The following is a 14,719-nucleotide window of genomic DNA, read 5'->3' on the forward strand; positions in this document are numbered from 1 at the left end:
CTAAATATAAATTAAAGGTTATTTATAAAATTGTTTTTTAAAACAAATAAAATAAATATAGTGACGTAATAAGAAAAAAATAACACAAGGTTAAAAATGTTTTACAAATTTCATTTATTTAATTGAAAGAAAACCTAGTATGTACATAATAAATAACATTTCATTGTATTATATTTAAATGAAATTTCAGTTGAAATTCTGGAAGATGAACTCGATTAGATCGAAAAAAAACTAGAAATGATGTCCTGTATGATGTTGATGTCCGTCTAGATAAATATTTTCATGATCTGTTGAGTGTTGCTCTTTAACTGGATAAGGCACCGGGTACGCTTTAACAATATGAACTGGGTAAGGTTTTATTATATGAACTGGCACTGGTCTATCGACAGGAACTTTAACTGGATAAGGTACCGGTTTCTCAACCGGATAAGGTACTAGTTTCTCTACTGGTACATGTACCGGATATGGTCTTTCGACCGGTACTTTAAACGGTACAGGAATTTTCTTTTCGACCGGTACTGGATAAGGTTTATCGACGTAGACTGGATATGGTTTCGCGATGTGCACTGGATACGGTCTGTCGACTGGAACTTTAACTGGATATGGTACTGCTTTTTCTACTGGATAAGGATGCGGTACGGGAACTTTAACCGGAACCGGTATATGTTTTTCGACCGGTACTGGATATGGTTTTGGTATATGCACCGGATACGGTCGATCGACTGGAACCGGAACTTTCTTCTCGACTGTCACCGGATAAGGCACTTGAACTTCTTTGGTTAAGGTCACTGTTTTAGTTACCTCATTATGGGGCGTAACGTGGTCATGTGAAATACGATGATCATTTGAGATGTGATTTCCATCCTCGTGATGCAGTACGAATTGTTGGTGAGAGATGTGATGGTCATTGGAAATGTGATTTCCTCCGAATCCAATATTATGCTCGTCTATGCCGGATGATTCGTGGCCGAAACTATGACCGCCGTAGCTGCCGACATCAAAAAGCCCGCGTTTATTTTGTATTTTTTCATCATAATTTTTCGCTGGTATTTTGTGTTGTTCTGATGGTCGGTCGGCATCACTGATTTTGTATACTGTACCCTTACTTTCACTGTCATCCCCCAATACACCTCCCGTTACGACAAAACACAACACTAGAAACTTCAACATACTTCTTCTGTAGCCAACGGTTCTTTGATGCTTTACTGACGTTTGCAGTCGATATTAAATACTATCGAAAGAAGAGGAAGTCTATCCCACCATTTATACCTTTACACACTATTTCACGTTAACTCTCGCGTAGACTATAACGTACATTTCTAACTAGATCCGATAGATTCTTTATACAATCATAATTATTATGCAATCATTATTATTCAGTAGTAATTGACACGATCTAAGAAAATTAAATTATTACTAGTACTAATAAGGAAATACATTCAACCTTTTAGTATTTTGTTTGTCATCGTCAATTTAACATATGTGAAGCTATTTTTAACTCCGTTTTCTTAACGTATTATCAATAACTCTTTCATATATACTCGTCAGTATAAAGATCGTTATGAAAAATATAACAAACCAATCAATTTAATTGCAAGTTATCGGTTGAACGGTATATGTTGTTCAAAGAATAAAATAATAACATTTACGCGCTCGAATATGTACCTATTTATCGTCTAAGTAGATATAATTTACTTTTTCGTTTAAAATTTATGAGGGTGTCACACACACTGCTAGTTATTTTTAAATCTATTTAGAATTGCTCTTGAATAATTTTTATTTTCCTGGCAAATATAACTAGAATAGCTATATTAAAAGAGAAAGTATGGTGATTATATCGAAACTGATGTATCGGTTTTTTGTAAATGTTTACGTTTTACGGTCGAAGGAATTCATCAACAATCAAACGTATGTATGTATTAGAATTGACTAAACCGATTTGGCTCAAATATTTCCATTTATAGGTCGTTGATAACATTAATCTTTTTTTTGAAAATTCGTTAAGTGAATGGGATGAAAACGCGAGAAAAACAATTCCGATTTTGTTCAGTATTTTAGAGAAATATTTATTAAATAAATTTTCTTACCTGCAATGCATATACGAAAAATAATAACAATTTTTTGGTTAAATCGGCTTCCTCTTAAAAATTAAAATATGTTATGTTTTTTGTTCTCTCTCTCTTGGGTTTGTAATATTTTTCAAACATTTTCTGAATGATTGTACTTCACATGGGAAGTTACATTACATATCTATATTTATTTTATTTTATTTTTAAATTAATCACCCCGTACCAAAAATACAAAAAAAAATGTTTTTTATTTTCTCTTAAGACTTTACTGAAAACGGTTTTAGATTTATAGAAAACTTTACTTGAACAAATTTGTTATGCTTAACCTATACATGAATATGTTAATAATATGAATAGACTAATGTTCCTTTAAATTTATTCCCTACCTCTATTTTTTTTTTCTGTGGTCTAACTCTTACATGTTTTTTACTAATAGCCGAGAACGTAATGCGATATTTTGCTAGCATTTTTAACTCTTATATTAGTTGTTAAAAATATAATTATTTTTCCACCTAGTTATAGAAATTGAGAGTAGGTATTTTTTTTAAATGTGTATTTTTAGCTATATTTAGGTCACGTTTCGAAAAAATTGCTCAGCACTAAGAAATATGTGTGGGAATATTTTTATAATTTCGAAGTGATCCATTAATTAATTTTTGCTGTTTTTCCCCTCATTTAACTTTAATTAAGTATGCGGTTATAGATATTTACGTTTATTTTGTAATTGATTAATTTTACCCAAATTCGGGAGTATTTAAAGTAAGAATAAAACTAAATAATTTTTGTTTTTTTTTGTGAATATTTGACTGATTTTTTTAATGTATTTATTTTGCATTCGAATAAAAAGTATTTTTTCCATAAACAATCGTTAAGTAGGATATTTTATGTTTAAGGAATATCTAGAATGGAGGGTCAAAATTAGGTTTCTGAAAAAGGAATCGAAATAGTGTGATATTTCTGAATGAATATTTTATTTGCAGCACCAAAGAAAAGACAGGTGAAATGTTGCATCGCTTAAGCGGCTATGCCGCTTAGCCGTATTGAATTTTCAGCCTATAGAATGTTTTGCATCTGTTACAGCGCTTAAGAAGTCATTAAACGCCGTGGATGTTACAACATGAGCATTAAACGTAAAAAAAAAAAAAATTAGTTGTATATTTCGTTTCCGCAGTCAATAGGCATGGAATTGGTAAATGATTTTTATTATTATTTAAACCTCCATTCATTTAGAAACTTTTCATGTAAAAATCTCTTGTTGTTGCTTTTCTGAAGCAGGAAATACTTGTAAAAATGTTTTACGTCATTTTTTGTGATTAGCGTGAATGCTGAAAAAAGATTTTTTCCAATTTTTCACCCCCGTTATTTATTGGTAAACGTTACTATAGCAATAAATCGTTCTGAATACGCCATCATTCTACCAAGTATGAAGAAAATTGGTTAACAGCGTCCGTAGTTATTAAGCTACATAAATGACAAAATACATATTTACGTACATAGAAATTCACTGACAAAAGTATTATTTTAGGTTTAAGGATAACGTTAAACTGTTTTTTCTTTTTTGCATTTCTAATACAAAAAGCTATTATTTTAATTTTTTATTAATCATAATTTTTTGTTCTAAAATGCGCCGTTGAATGGAAATTTAAAAAAGAGAGATTTTTTGATCACTTTTACATCTCTAGTTTACATTCCTAACACTACATATGTATTTATTATAATACAGCGTACAGATTAATAAAAATCCCTATTAAGTTTTGGTAAAAAAATATTGTATTTTTAAAAAATCGTTATTTTTTTAAATATTAAAAACATAAATAAATAATGTAATTTTAAGACCTACACAGTTGGTGTAAACCCGCCGGGTTAGGCTAGTAGATTAAACTCGCCCGCGCAAGATCAGCGGATTTAACGAGTTTCGATTTCGACTTCAGAAATCTCGAACTTTATTTATGGATTTGAATGCTAGACTGCGGATACCGGTGTTTTCTTAGTGATTGAGTTTCAATTAATAATACGTCTGTTCGACTCTCCTTTACTTTTTAGCTTCGAAAACCACCGTAAGGAATTACTTCAGAGAATGACATGTGTGAATCTAAATGAAGTGTAGTCTTGTACAGTCTCAAGACTGGGCTCGTCAAGATTAATTGAAATCCAACCACCAAACAACAACGGCTTCCACGAACTAGAATTCAAATCGATACAAAAATAACAAAAATGATCCTAGTGAAGGTTTAAAAACGTTTACCAGCATTTGACTCTACATAGGTACAGCAATCCCCTATAAGAGTGAAAATAGAATTAAAATATCTATTGTAAAATTACTTTTAGACTAATGTGAAACAGTATTTTCAGTTATTAGTGAAGAAGGAAACAGGAAACAACTTCATGCCCAATTTCCCCAAGCATGCCTGGCATCGAATGATAATTCTTCAATAGGTTATTCTATTTTCAGGAAAATATCACGTTACTCAGTTTTTTAACTCCCAATTGAATTCGAAATCATCTGATTTGCGATGACGAGTTAATCCTTACACATGTCCGGTGGAGTAGATGTCTATTTCAGAACGTCTTTTCCAAACTACAATGTTCTACCGGTACATTTAAACTTGCATTGCAGACACGTCAGGCCTGGCAAGCCGGTAGCGGTAACCGCATTTGCCTGTACACATAATCCAGAAGAGGCAGTAGCTGGAAACTGTTGGAGAAAACATAACAACAATTGGATCACTTTATTGAGGGGAGAAATGTATGTAACGCATTGTTTTCCAACAGAAAGGGTCTCAATATTTATTATACTTTAAACTATATTTTCCATCTTTCTTTTGGTTGTGACGCATATAAATCACGTGAAGTATTAGCGGCAGAAGTCAATGTTACTTTCTCTGAAAGTAATAATAGTATAGCAGTTCCCTGTTGGAGTGAATATATCTATTATAGGTGACTTGTAGACTGACATAAAACTATTTATAGTTTCAACTATTAGTGAAGAAGGAAACAGGAAACAACTGCATGCCTTATTTCCACTACTATAACTGGCATCGAATCACTGTTCCTAACAATCTAAACTCTTGATTATTCTGGAATATTTCATGTTACTTAGGTTTTATTTCCGCAATTATATATAAAATTTTATTTCTTATTTATTAATAAATGAGGCCTTATTAGCGGAAGGAATTGCACCTAGCAATATTTATTACAGAATGACTTATGCATCAAGCTCCTAAAAATTTGCAGTTTTAATAAATTTTAATTCGTCCAACCAAACATCTTGAAATGTTAATTTTTTCTTTATTATTATTATTTTCTCGGCGAATATTGTTAGAATAGCTATATTATAGGGGAAAGTATGGTGTTAGGTATTTTCATTGATAATATGGACAATATTAAAAAATAAAAATAATAGTAAAGATTAATTTCTGTATACCGTAAATGAAATCGCAAACGTCTTAAATTTCGTTAAAGTTGAAAAACAGAATACCAATACTTAAATTACGCGAATAGATACTACTAACATAACGTAAGGTATGTTTTCGAATCAATTTCTTGTTTATTTGCATGAAAGCAGTTCAAAGTTTTTAACAATTTTTTTTGTACAAACAAAAGAATTTAGACGGAACTTTTTAAAAAATGTGTAATTGCATTTAAGCATATGAAAGCAATGTCCTTAATAAATAATAATATACTAAATATAAATTAAAGGTTATTTATAAAATTGTTTTTTAAAACAAATAAAATAAATATAGTGACGTAATAAGAAAAAAATAACACAAGGTTAAAAATGTTTTACAAATTTTATTTATTTAATTGAAAGAAAACCTAGTATGTACATAATAAATAACATTTCATTGTATTATATTTAAATGAAATTTCAGTTGAAATTCTGGAAGATGAACTCGATTAGATCGAAAAAAAACTAGAAATGATGTCCTGTATGATGTTGATGTCCGTCTAGATAAATATTTTCATGATCTGTTGAGTGTTGCTCTTTAACTGGATAAGGCACCGGGTACGCTTTAACAATATGAACTGGGTAAGGTTTTATTATATGAACTGGCACTGGTCTATCGACAGGAACTTTAACTGGATAAGGTACCGGTTTCTCAACCGGATAAGGTACTAGTTTCTCTACTGGTACATGTACCGGATATGGTCTTTCGACCGGTACCTTAAACGGTACAGGAATTTTCTTTTCGACCGGTACTGGATAAGGTTTATCGACGTAGACTGGATATGGTTTCGCGATGTGCACTGGATACGGTCTATCGACTGGAACTTTAACTGGATATGGTACTGCTTTTTCTACTGGATAAGGATGTGGTACGGGAACTTTAACCGGAACCGGTATATGTTTTTCGACCGGTACTGGATATGGTTTTGGTATATGCACCGGATACGGTCGATCGACTGGAACCGGAACTTTCTTCTCGACTGTCACCGGATAAGGCACTTGAACTTCTTTGGTTAAGGTCACTGTTTTAGTTACCTCATGATGGGGCGTAACGTGGTCATGTGAAATACGATGATCATTTGAGATGTGATTACCATCCTCGTGATGCAGTACGAATTGTTGGTGAGAGATGTGATGGTCATTGGAAATGTGATGTCCTTCGAATCCAATATTATGCTCGTCTATGCCGGATGATTCGTGGCCGAAACTATGACCGCCGTAGCTGCCGACATCAAAAAGCCCGCGTTTATTTTGTATTTTTTCATCATAATTTTTCGCTGGTATTTTGTGTTGTTCTGATGGCCGGTCGGCATCACTGATTTTGTATACTGTACCCTTACTTTCACTGTCATCCCCCAATACACCTCCCGTTACGACAAAACACAACACTAGAAACTTCAACATACTTCTTCTGTAGCCAACGGTTCTTTGATGCTTTACTGACGTTTGCAGTCGATATTAAATACTATCGAAAGAAGAGGAAGTCTATCCCACCATTTATACTTTTACACACTATTTCACGTTAACTCTCGCGTAGACTATAACGTACATTTCTAACTAGATCCGATAGATTCTTTATACAATCATAATTATTATGCAATCATTATTATTCAGTAGTAATTGACACGATCTAAGAAAATTAAATTATTACTAGTACTAATAAGGAAATACATTCAACCTTTTAGTATTTTGTTTGTCATCGTCAATTTGACATATGTGAAGCTATTTTTAACTCCGTTTTCTTAACGTATCATCAATAACTCTTTCATATATACTCGTCAGTATAAAGATCGTTACGAAAAATATAACAAACCAATCAATTTAATTGCAAGTTATCGGTTGAACGGTATATGTTGTTCAAAGAATAAAATAATAACATTTACGCGCTCGAATATGTACCTATTTATCGTCTAAGTAGATATAATTTACTTTTTCGTTTAAAATTTATGAGGGTGTCACACACACTGCTAGTTATTTTTAAATCTATTTAGAATTGCTCTTGAATAATTTTTATTTTCCTGGCAAATATAACTAGAATAGCTATATTAAAAGAGAAAGTATGGTGATTATATCGAAACTGATGTATCGGTTTTTTGTAAATGTTTACGTTTTACGGTCGAAGGAATTCATCAACAATCAAACGTATGTATGTATTAGAATTGACTAAACCGATTTGGCTCAAATATTTCCATTTATAGGTCGTTGATGACATTAATCTTTTTTTTGAAAATTCGTTAAGTGAATGGGATGAAAACGCGAGAAAAACAATTCCGATTTTGTTCAGTATTTTAGAGAAATATTTATTAAATAAATTTTCTTACCAGCAATGCATATACGAAAAATAATAACAATTTTTGGTTAAATCGGCTTCCTCTTAAAAATTAAAATATGTTATGTTTTTTGTTCTCTCTCTCTTGGGTTTGTAATATTTTTCAAACATTTTCTGAATGATTGTACTTCACATGGGAAGTTACATTACATATCTGTATTTATTTTATTTTATTTTTAAATTAATCACCCCGTACCAAAAATACAAAAAAAAATCTTTTTTATTTTCTCTTAAGACTTTACTGAAAAGTTTTTATATTTATAGAATACAATACTTGAACAAATTTGTTATGCTTAACCTATATATGAATATGTTAATAATATGAATAGACTAATGTTCCTTTAAATTTATTCCCTACCTCCATTTTTTTGTTTCTGTGCTCTAACTCTTACATTTTTTTTTACTAATAGCCGGGAACGTAATGTGATATTTTTGAACTCTTTTACTAGTTGTTAAAATTATAATTATTTTTCCACCTAGTTATAGAAATTGAGAGTACGTATTTTTTTTAAATGTGTATTTTTAGCTATATTTTAAGTCACGCCTCGAAAAAATAGCTCATCACTAAGAAATATGTGTGGGAATATTTTTATAATTTCTAAGTGATCCATTAATTAATTTTTCGCTGTTTTTTCCCTCATTTAACTTTAATTAAGTATGCGGTTATAGATATTTACGTTTATTTTGTAATTTATTAATTTTACCCAAATTCGGGAGTATTTAAAGTAAGAATAAAACTAAATAATTTTTGTTTTTTTTTTGTGAATATTGGACTAATTTTTTAATGTATTTATTTTGCATTCGAATAAAAAGTATTTTTTCCGTAAACAATCGTTAAGTAGGATATTTTATGTTTAAGGAATGTCGAGAATAGAGGGTCAAAATTAGGTTTCTGAAAAAGGAATCGAAATAGTGTGATATTTCTGAACGAATATTTGATTTGCAGCACCAAAGAAAAGACCGGTGAAATGGTGCATAGCTTAAGCGGCTATGCCGCTTAGCCGTATTGAATTTTCAGCCTATAGAAAGTTTTGCATCTGTTACAGCGCTTAAGAAGTCATTATACGCCGTTGATGTTACAACATGAGCTTTAAACGTAAAAAAAAAAACAAATTAATTGTATTTTTCGTTTCCGCAGTCTATAGGAATGGATTTGGTAAATGATTTTTATTATTATTTAAACCTCCATTCATTTAGAAACTTTTCATGTAAAAATCTCTTGTTGTTGCTTTTCTGAAGCAGGAAATACTTGTAAAAATGTTTTAAGTCATTTTTTGTGATTGGCGTGAATACTGAAAAAAGATTTTTGGCCAATTTTTCATCCCCCGTTATTTATTGGTAAACGTTACTATAGCAATAAATCGTTCTGAATACGCCATCATTCTACCAAGTATGAAGAAAATTGGTTAACAGCGTCCGTAGTTATTAAGCTACATAAATGACAAAATACATATTTACGTACATAGAAATTCACTGACAAAAGTATTATTTTAGGTTTAAGGATAACGTTAAACTGTTTTTTCTTTTTTTCATTTCTAATACAAAAATCTATTATTTTAATTTTTTATTAATCATAATTTTTTGTTCTAAAATGCGCCGTTGAATGGAAATTTAAAAAAGAGCGATTTTTTGATCATTTTTTACATCTCTAGTTTACATTCCTAACACTACATATGTATTTATTATAATACAGCGTACAGATTAATAAAAATCCCTATTAAGTTTTGGTAAAAAAATATTGTATTTTTAAAAAAATCGGTATTTTTTTAAATATTAAAAACATAAATAAATAATGTAATTTTAAGATCAACACAGTTGGTTTAAACCCGCCGGGTTAGGCTAGTAGATTAAACTCGCCCGCGCAAGATCAGCGGATTTAACGAGTTTCGTTTTCGACTTCAGAAATCTGGAACTTTATTTATGGATTTGAATTTTAGACTGCGGATACCGGTGTTTTCTTAGTGATTGAGTTTCAATTAATAATACGTCTGTTCGACTCTCCTTTACTTTTTAGCTTCGAAAACCACCGTAAGGTATTACTTCAGAGAATGACATGTGTGAATCTAAATGAAGTGTAGTCTTGTACAGTCTCAAGACTGGGCTCGTCAAGATTAATTGAAATCCAACCACCAAACAACAACGGCTTCCACGAACTAGAATTCAAATCGATACAAAAATAACAAAAATGATCCTAGTGAAGGTTTAAAAACGTTTACCAGCATTTGACTCTACATAGGTACAGCAATCCCCTATAAGAGTGAAAATAGAATTAAAATATCTATTGTAAAATTACTTTTAGACTAATGTGAAACAGTATTTTCAGTTTATAGTGAAGAAGGAAACAGGAAACAACTTCATGCCCAATTTCCCCAAGCATGCCTGGCATCGAATGATAATTCTTCAATAGGTTATTCTATTTTCAGGAAAATATCACGTTACTCAGTTTTTTAACTCCCAATTGAATTCGAAATCATCTGATTTGCGATGACGAGTTAATCCTTACACATGTCCGGTGGAGTAGATGTCTATTTCAGAACGTCTTTTCCAAACTACAATGTTCTACCGGTACATTTAAACTTGCATTGCAGACACGTCAGGCTTGGCAAGCCGGTAGCGGTAACCGCATTTGCCTGTACACATAATCCAGAAGAGGCAGTAGCTGGAAACTGTTGGAGAAAACATAACAACAATTGGATCACTTTATTGAGGGGAGACAATGTATGTAACGCATTGTTTTTCAACAGAAAGGGTCTCAATATTTATTATACTTTAAACTATATTTTCCATCTTTCTTTTGGTTGTGACGCATATACATCACGTGAAGTATTAGCGGCAGAAGTCAATGTTACTTTCTCTGAAAGTAATAATAGTACAGCAGTTCCCTGTTATAATGAAAATATCTATTGTAGGTGACTTGTATACTGACATAAAACTATTTATAGTTTCAGCTATTAGTGAAGAAGGAAACAGGAAACAACTGCATGCCTTATTTCCACTACTATAACTGGCATCGAATCGCTGTTCCTAACAATCTAAACTCTTGATTATTCTGGAATATTTCATGTTACTTAGGTTTTGTTTCCGCAATTATATAAAAAAATTTTATTTCTTATTTATTAATAAATGAGGCCTTATTAGCGGAAGGAATTGCACCTAGCAATATTTATTACAGAATTACTTATGCATCAAGCTCCTAAAAATTTGCAGTTTTAATAAATTTTAATTCGTCCAACCAAACATCTTGAAATGTTAATTTTTTCTTTATTATTATTTTCTCGGCGAATATTGTTAGAATAGCTATATTATAGGGGAAAGTATGGTGTTAGGTATTTTCATTGATAATATGGACAATATTAAAAAATAAAAATAATAGTAAAGATTAATTTCTGTATAGCGTAAATGAAATCGCAAACATCTTAAATTTCGTTAAAGTTGAAAAACATAATACCAATAGTTAAATTACGCGAATAGATACTACTAACGTAACGTAAGGTATGTTTTCGAATCAATTTCTTGTTTATTTGCATGAAAGCAGTTCAAACTTTTTAACAATTTTTTTTGTACAAACAAAAGAATTTAGACGGAACTTTTTAAAAAATGTGTAATTGCATTTAAGCATATGAAAGCAATGTCCTTAAAAAATAATAATATACTAAATATAAATTAAAGGTTATTTATAAAATTGTTTTTTAAAACAAATAAAATAAATATAGTGACGTAATAAGAAAAAAATAACACAAGGTTAAAAATGTTTTACAAATTTCATTTATTTAATTGAAAGAAAACCTAGTATGTACATAATAAATAACATTTCATTGTATTATATTTAAATGAAATTTCAGTTGAAATTCTGGAAGATGAACTCGATTAGATCGAAAAAAAACTAGAAATGATGTCCTGTATGATGTTGATGTCCGTCTAGATAAATATTTTCATGATCTGTTGAGTGTTGCTCTTTAACTGGATAAGGCACCGGGTACGGTTTAACAATATGAACCGGGTAAGGTTTTATTATATGAACTGGCACTGGTCTATCGACAGGAACTTTAACTGGATAAGGTACCGGTTTCTCAACCGGATAAGGTACTAGTTTCTCTACTGGTACATGTACCGGATATGGTCTTTCGACCGGTACTTTAAACGGTACAGGAATTTTCTTTTCGACCGGTACTGGATAAGGTTTATCGACGTAGACTGGATATGGTTTCGCGATGTGCACCGGATACGGTCTGTCGACTGGAACTTTAACTGGATATGGTACTGCTTTTTCTACTGGATAAGGATGCGGTACGGGAACTTTAACCGGAACCGGTATATGTTTTTCGACCGGTACTGGATATGGTTTTGGTATATGCACCGGATACGGTCGATCGACTGGAACCGGAACTTTCTTCTCGACTGTCACCGGATAAGGCACTTGAACTTCTTTGGTTAAGGTCACTGTTTTAGTTACCTCATGATGGGGCGTAACGTGGTCATGTGAAATACGATGATCATTTGAGATGTGATTTCCATCCTCGTGATGCAGTACGAATTGTTGGTGAGAGATGTGATGGTCATTGGAAATGTGATGTCCTCCGAATCCAATTTTATGCTCGTCTATGCCGGATGATTCGTGGCCGAAACTATGACCGCCGTAGCTGCCGACATCAAAAAGCCCGCGTTTATTTTGTATTTTTTCATCATAATTTTTCGCTGGTATTTTGTGTTGTTCTGATGGTCGGTCGGCATCACTGATTTTGTATACTGTACCCTTACTTTCACTGTCATCCCCCAATACACCTCCCGTTACGACAAAACACAACACTAGAAACTTCAACATACTTCTTCTGTAGCCAACGGTTCTTTGATGCTTTACTGACGTTTGCAGTCGATATTAAATACTATCGAAAGAAGAGGAAGTCTATCCCACCATTTATACTTTTACACACTATTTCACGTTAACTCTCGCGTAGACTATAACGTACATTTCTAACTAGATCCGATAGATTCTTTATACAATCATAATTATTATGCAATCATTATTATTCAGTAGTAATTGACACGATCTAAGAAAATTAAATTATTACTAGTACTAATAAGGAAATACATTCAACCTTTTAGTATTTTGTTTGTCATCGTCAATTTAACATATGTGAAGCTATTTTTAACTCCGTTTTCTTAACGTATTATCAATAACTCTTTCATATATACTCGTCAGTATAAAGATCGTTGTGAAAAATATAACAAACCAATCAATTTAATTGCAAGTTATCGGTTAAACAGTATATGTTGTTCAAAGAATAAAATAATAACATTTACGCGCTCGAATATGTACCTATTTATCGTCTAAGTAGATATAATTTACTTTTTCGTTTAAAATTTATGAGGGTGTCACACACACTGCTAGTTATTTTTAAATCTATTTAGAATTGCTCTTGAATAATTTTTATTTTCCTGGCAAATATAACTAGAATAGCTATATTAAAAGAGAAAGTATGGTGATTATATCGAAACTGATGTATCGGTTTTTTGTAAATGTTTACGTTTTACGGTCGAAGGAATTCATCAACAATCAAACGTATGTATGTATTCGAATTGACTAAACCGATTTGGCTCAAATATTTCCATTTATAGGTCGTTGATAACATTAATCTTTTTTTTGAAAATTCGTTAAGTGAATGGGATGAAAACGCGAGAAAAACAATTCCGATTTTGTTCAGTATTTTAGAGAAATATTTATTAAATAAATTTTCTTACCAGCAATGCATATACGAAAAATAATAAAAATTTTTTGGTTAAATCGGCTTCCTCTTAAAAATTAAAATATGTTATGTTTTTTGTTCTCTCTCTCTTGGGTTTGTAATATTTTTCAAATATTTTCTGAATGATTGTACTTCACATGGGAAGTTACATTACATATCTATATTTATTTTATTTTATTTTTTAATTAATCACCCCGTACCAAAAATACAAAAAAAAAAAAATGTTTTTTATTTTCTCTTAAGACTTTACTGAAAACGGTTTTAGATTTATAGAAAACTTTACTTGAACAAATTGGTTATGCTTAACCTATACATGAATATATGTTAATAATATGAATAGACTAATGTTCCTTTAAATTTATTCCCTACCTCTATTTTTTTTTTCTGTGGTCTAACTCTTACATGTTTTTTACTAATAGCCGAGAACGTAATGCGATATTTTGCTAGCATTTTTAACTCTTATATTAGTTGTTAAAAATATAATTATTTTTCCACCTAGTTATAGAAATTGAGAGTAGGTATTTTTTTTAAATGTGTATTTTTAGCTATATTTAGGTCACGTTTCGAAAAAATTGCTCAGCACTAAGAAATATGTGTGGGAATATTTTTATAATTTCTAAGAGATCCATTAATTAATTTTTGCTGTTTTTCCCCTCATTTAACTTTAATTAAGTATGCGGTTATAGATATTTACGTTTATTTTGTAATTTATTAATTTTACCCAAATTCGGGAGTATTTAAAGTAAGAATAAAACTAAATAATTTTTTTTTTTTTTTTGTGAATATTGGACTAATTTTTTAATGTATTTATTTTGCATTCGAATAAAAAGTATTTTTTCCATAAACAATCGTTAAGTAGGATATTTTATGTTTAAGGAATGTCGAGAATAGAGGGTCAAAATTAGGTTTCTGAAAAAGGAATCGAAATAGTGTGATATTTCTGAACGAATATTTGATTTGCAGCACCAAAGAAAAGACCGGTGAAATGTTGCATAGCATAAGCGGCTATGCCGCTTAGCCGTATTGAATTTTCAGCCTATAGAAAGTTTTGCATCTGTTACAGCGCTTAAGAAGTCATTAAACGCCGTGGATGTTACAACATGAGCGTTAAACGTAAAAAAAAAAAAAA

The 14,719-nt window shown here is 31.1% G+C and overlaps 2 protein-coding genes across 2 annotated transcripts; both read right to left on the bottom strand.

Annotated features, from left to right (window-relative positions):
* Positions 1-231: 231 nt before the first annotated feature.
* LOC142330909 (uncharacterized) lies at positions 232-6,921 on the bottom strand. The gene is made up of 4 exons (XM_075376377.1): positions 6,638-6,921; positions 5,984-6,568; positions 880-1,111; positions 232-801 (listed from the first exon to the last, which is right to left on the bottom strand). The coding sequence occupies exons 1-4, from the start codon at positions 6,919-6,921 to the stop codon at positions 232-234; spliced, it is 1,671 nt and encodes a 556-aa protein (XP_075232492.1).
* Positions 6,922-11,729: 4,808 nt separating this feature from the next.
* LOC142330911 (uncharacterized) lies at positions 11,730-12,668 on the bottom strand. The gene is made up of 2 exons (XM_075376378.1): positions 12,385-12,668; positions 11,730-12,315 (listed from the first exon to the last, which is right to left on the bottom strand). The coding sequence occupies exons 1-2, from the start codon at positions 12,666-12,668 to the stop codon at positions 11,730-11,732; spliced, it is 870 nt and encodes a 289-aa protein (XP_075232493.1).
* Between the last annotated feature and the right edge of the window lie 2,051 nt (positions 12,669-14,719).

Source organism: Lycorma delicatula, chromosome 10 (genome assembly GCF_047948215.1).
Source record: "Lycorma delicatula isolate Av1 chromosome 10, ASM4794821v1, whole genome shotgun sequence".
In the NCBI taxonomy this organism is placed as follows: Eukaryota; Metazoa; Arthropoda; class Insecta; order Hemiptera; family Fulgoridae; genus Lycorma; species Lycorma delicatula.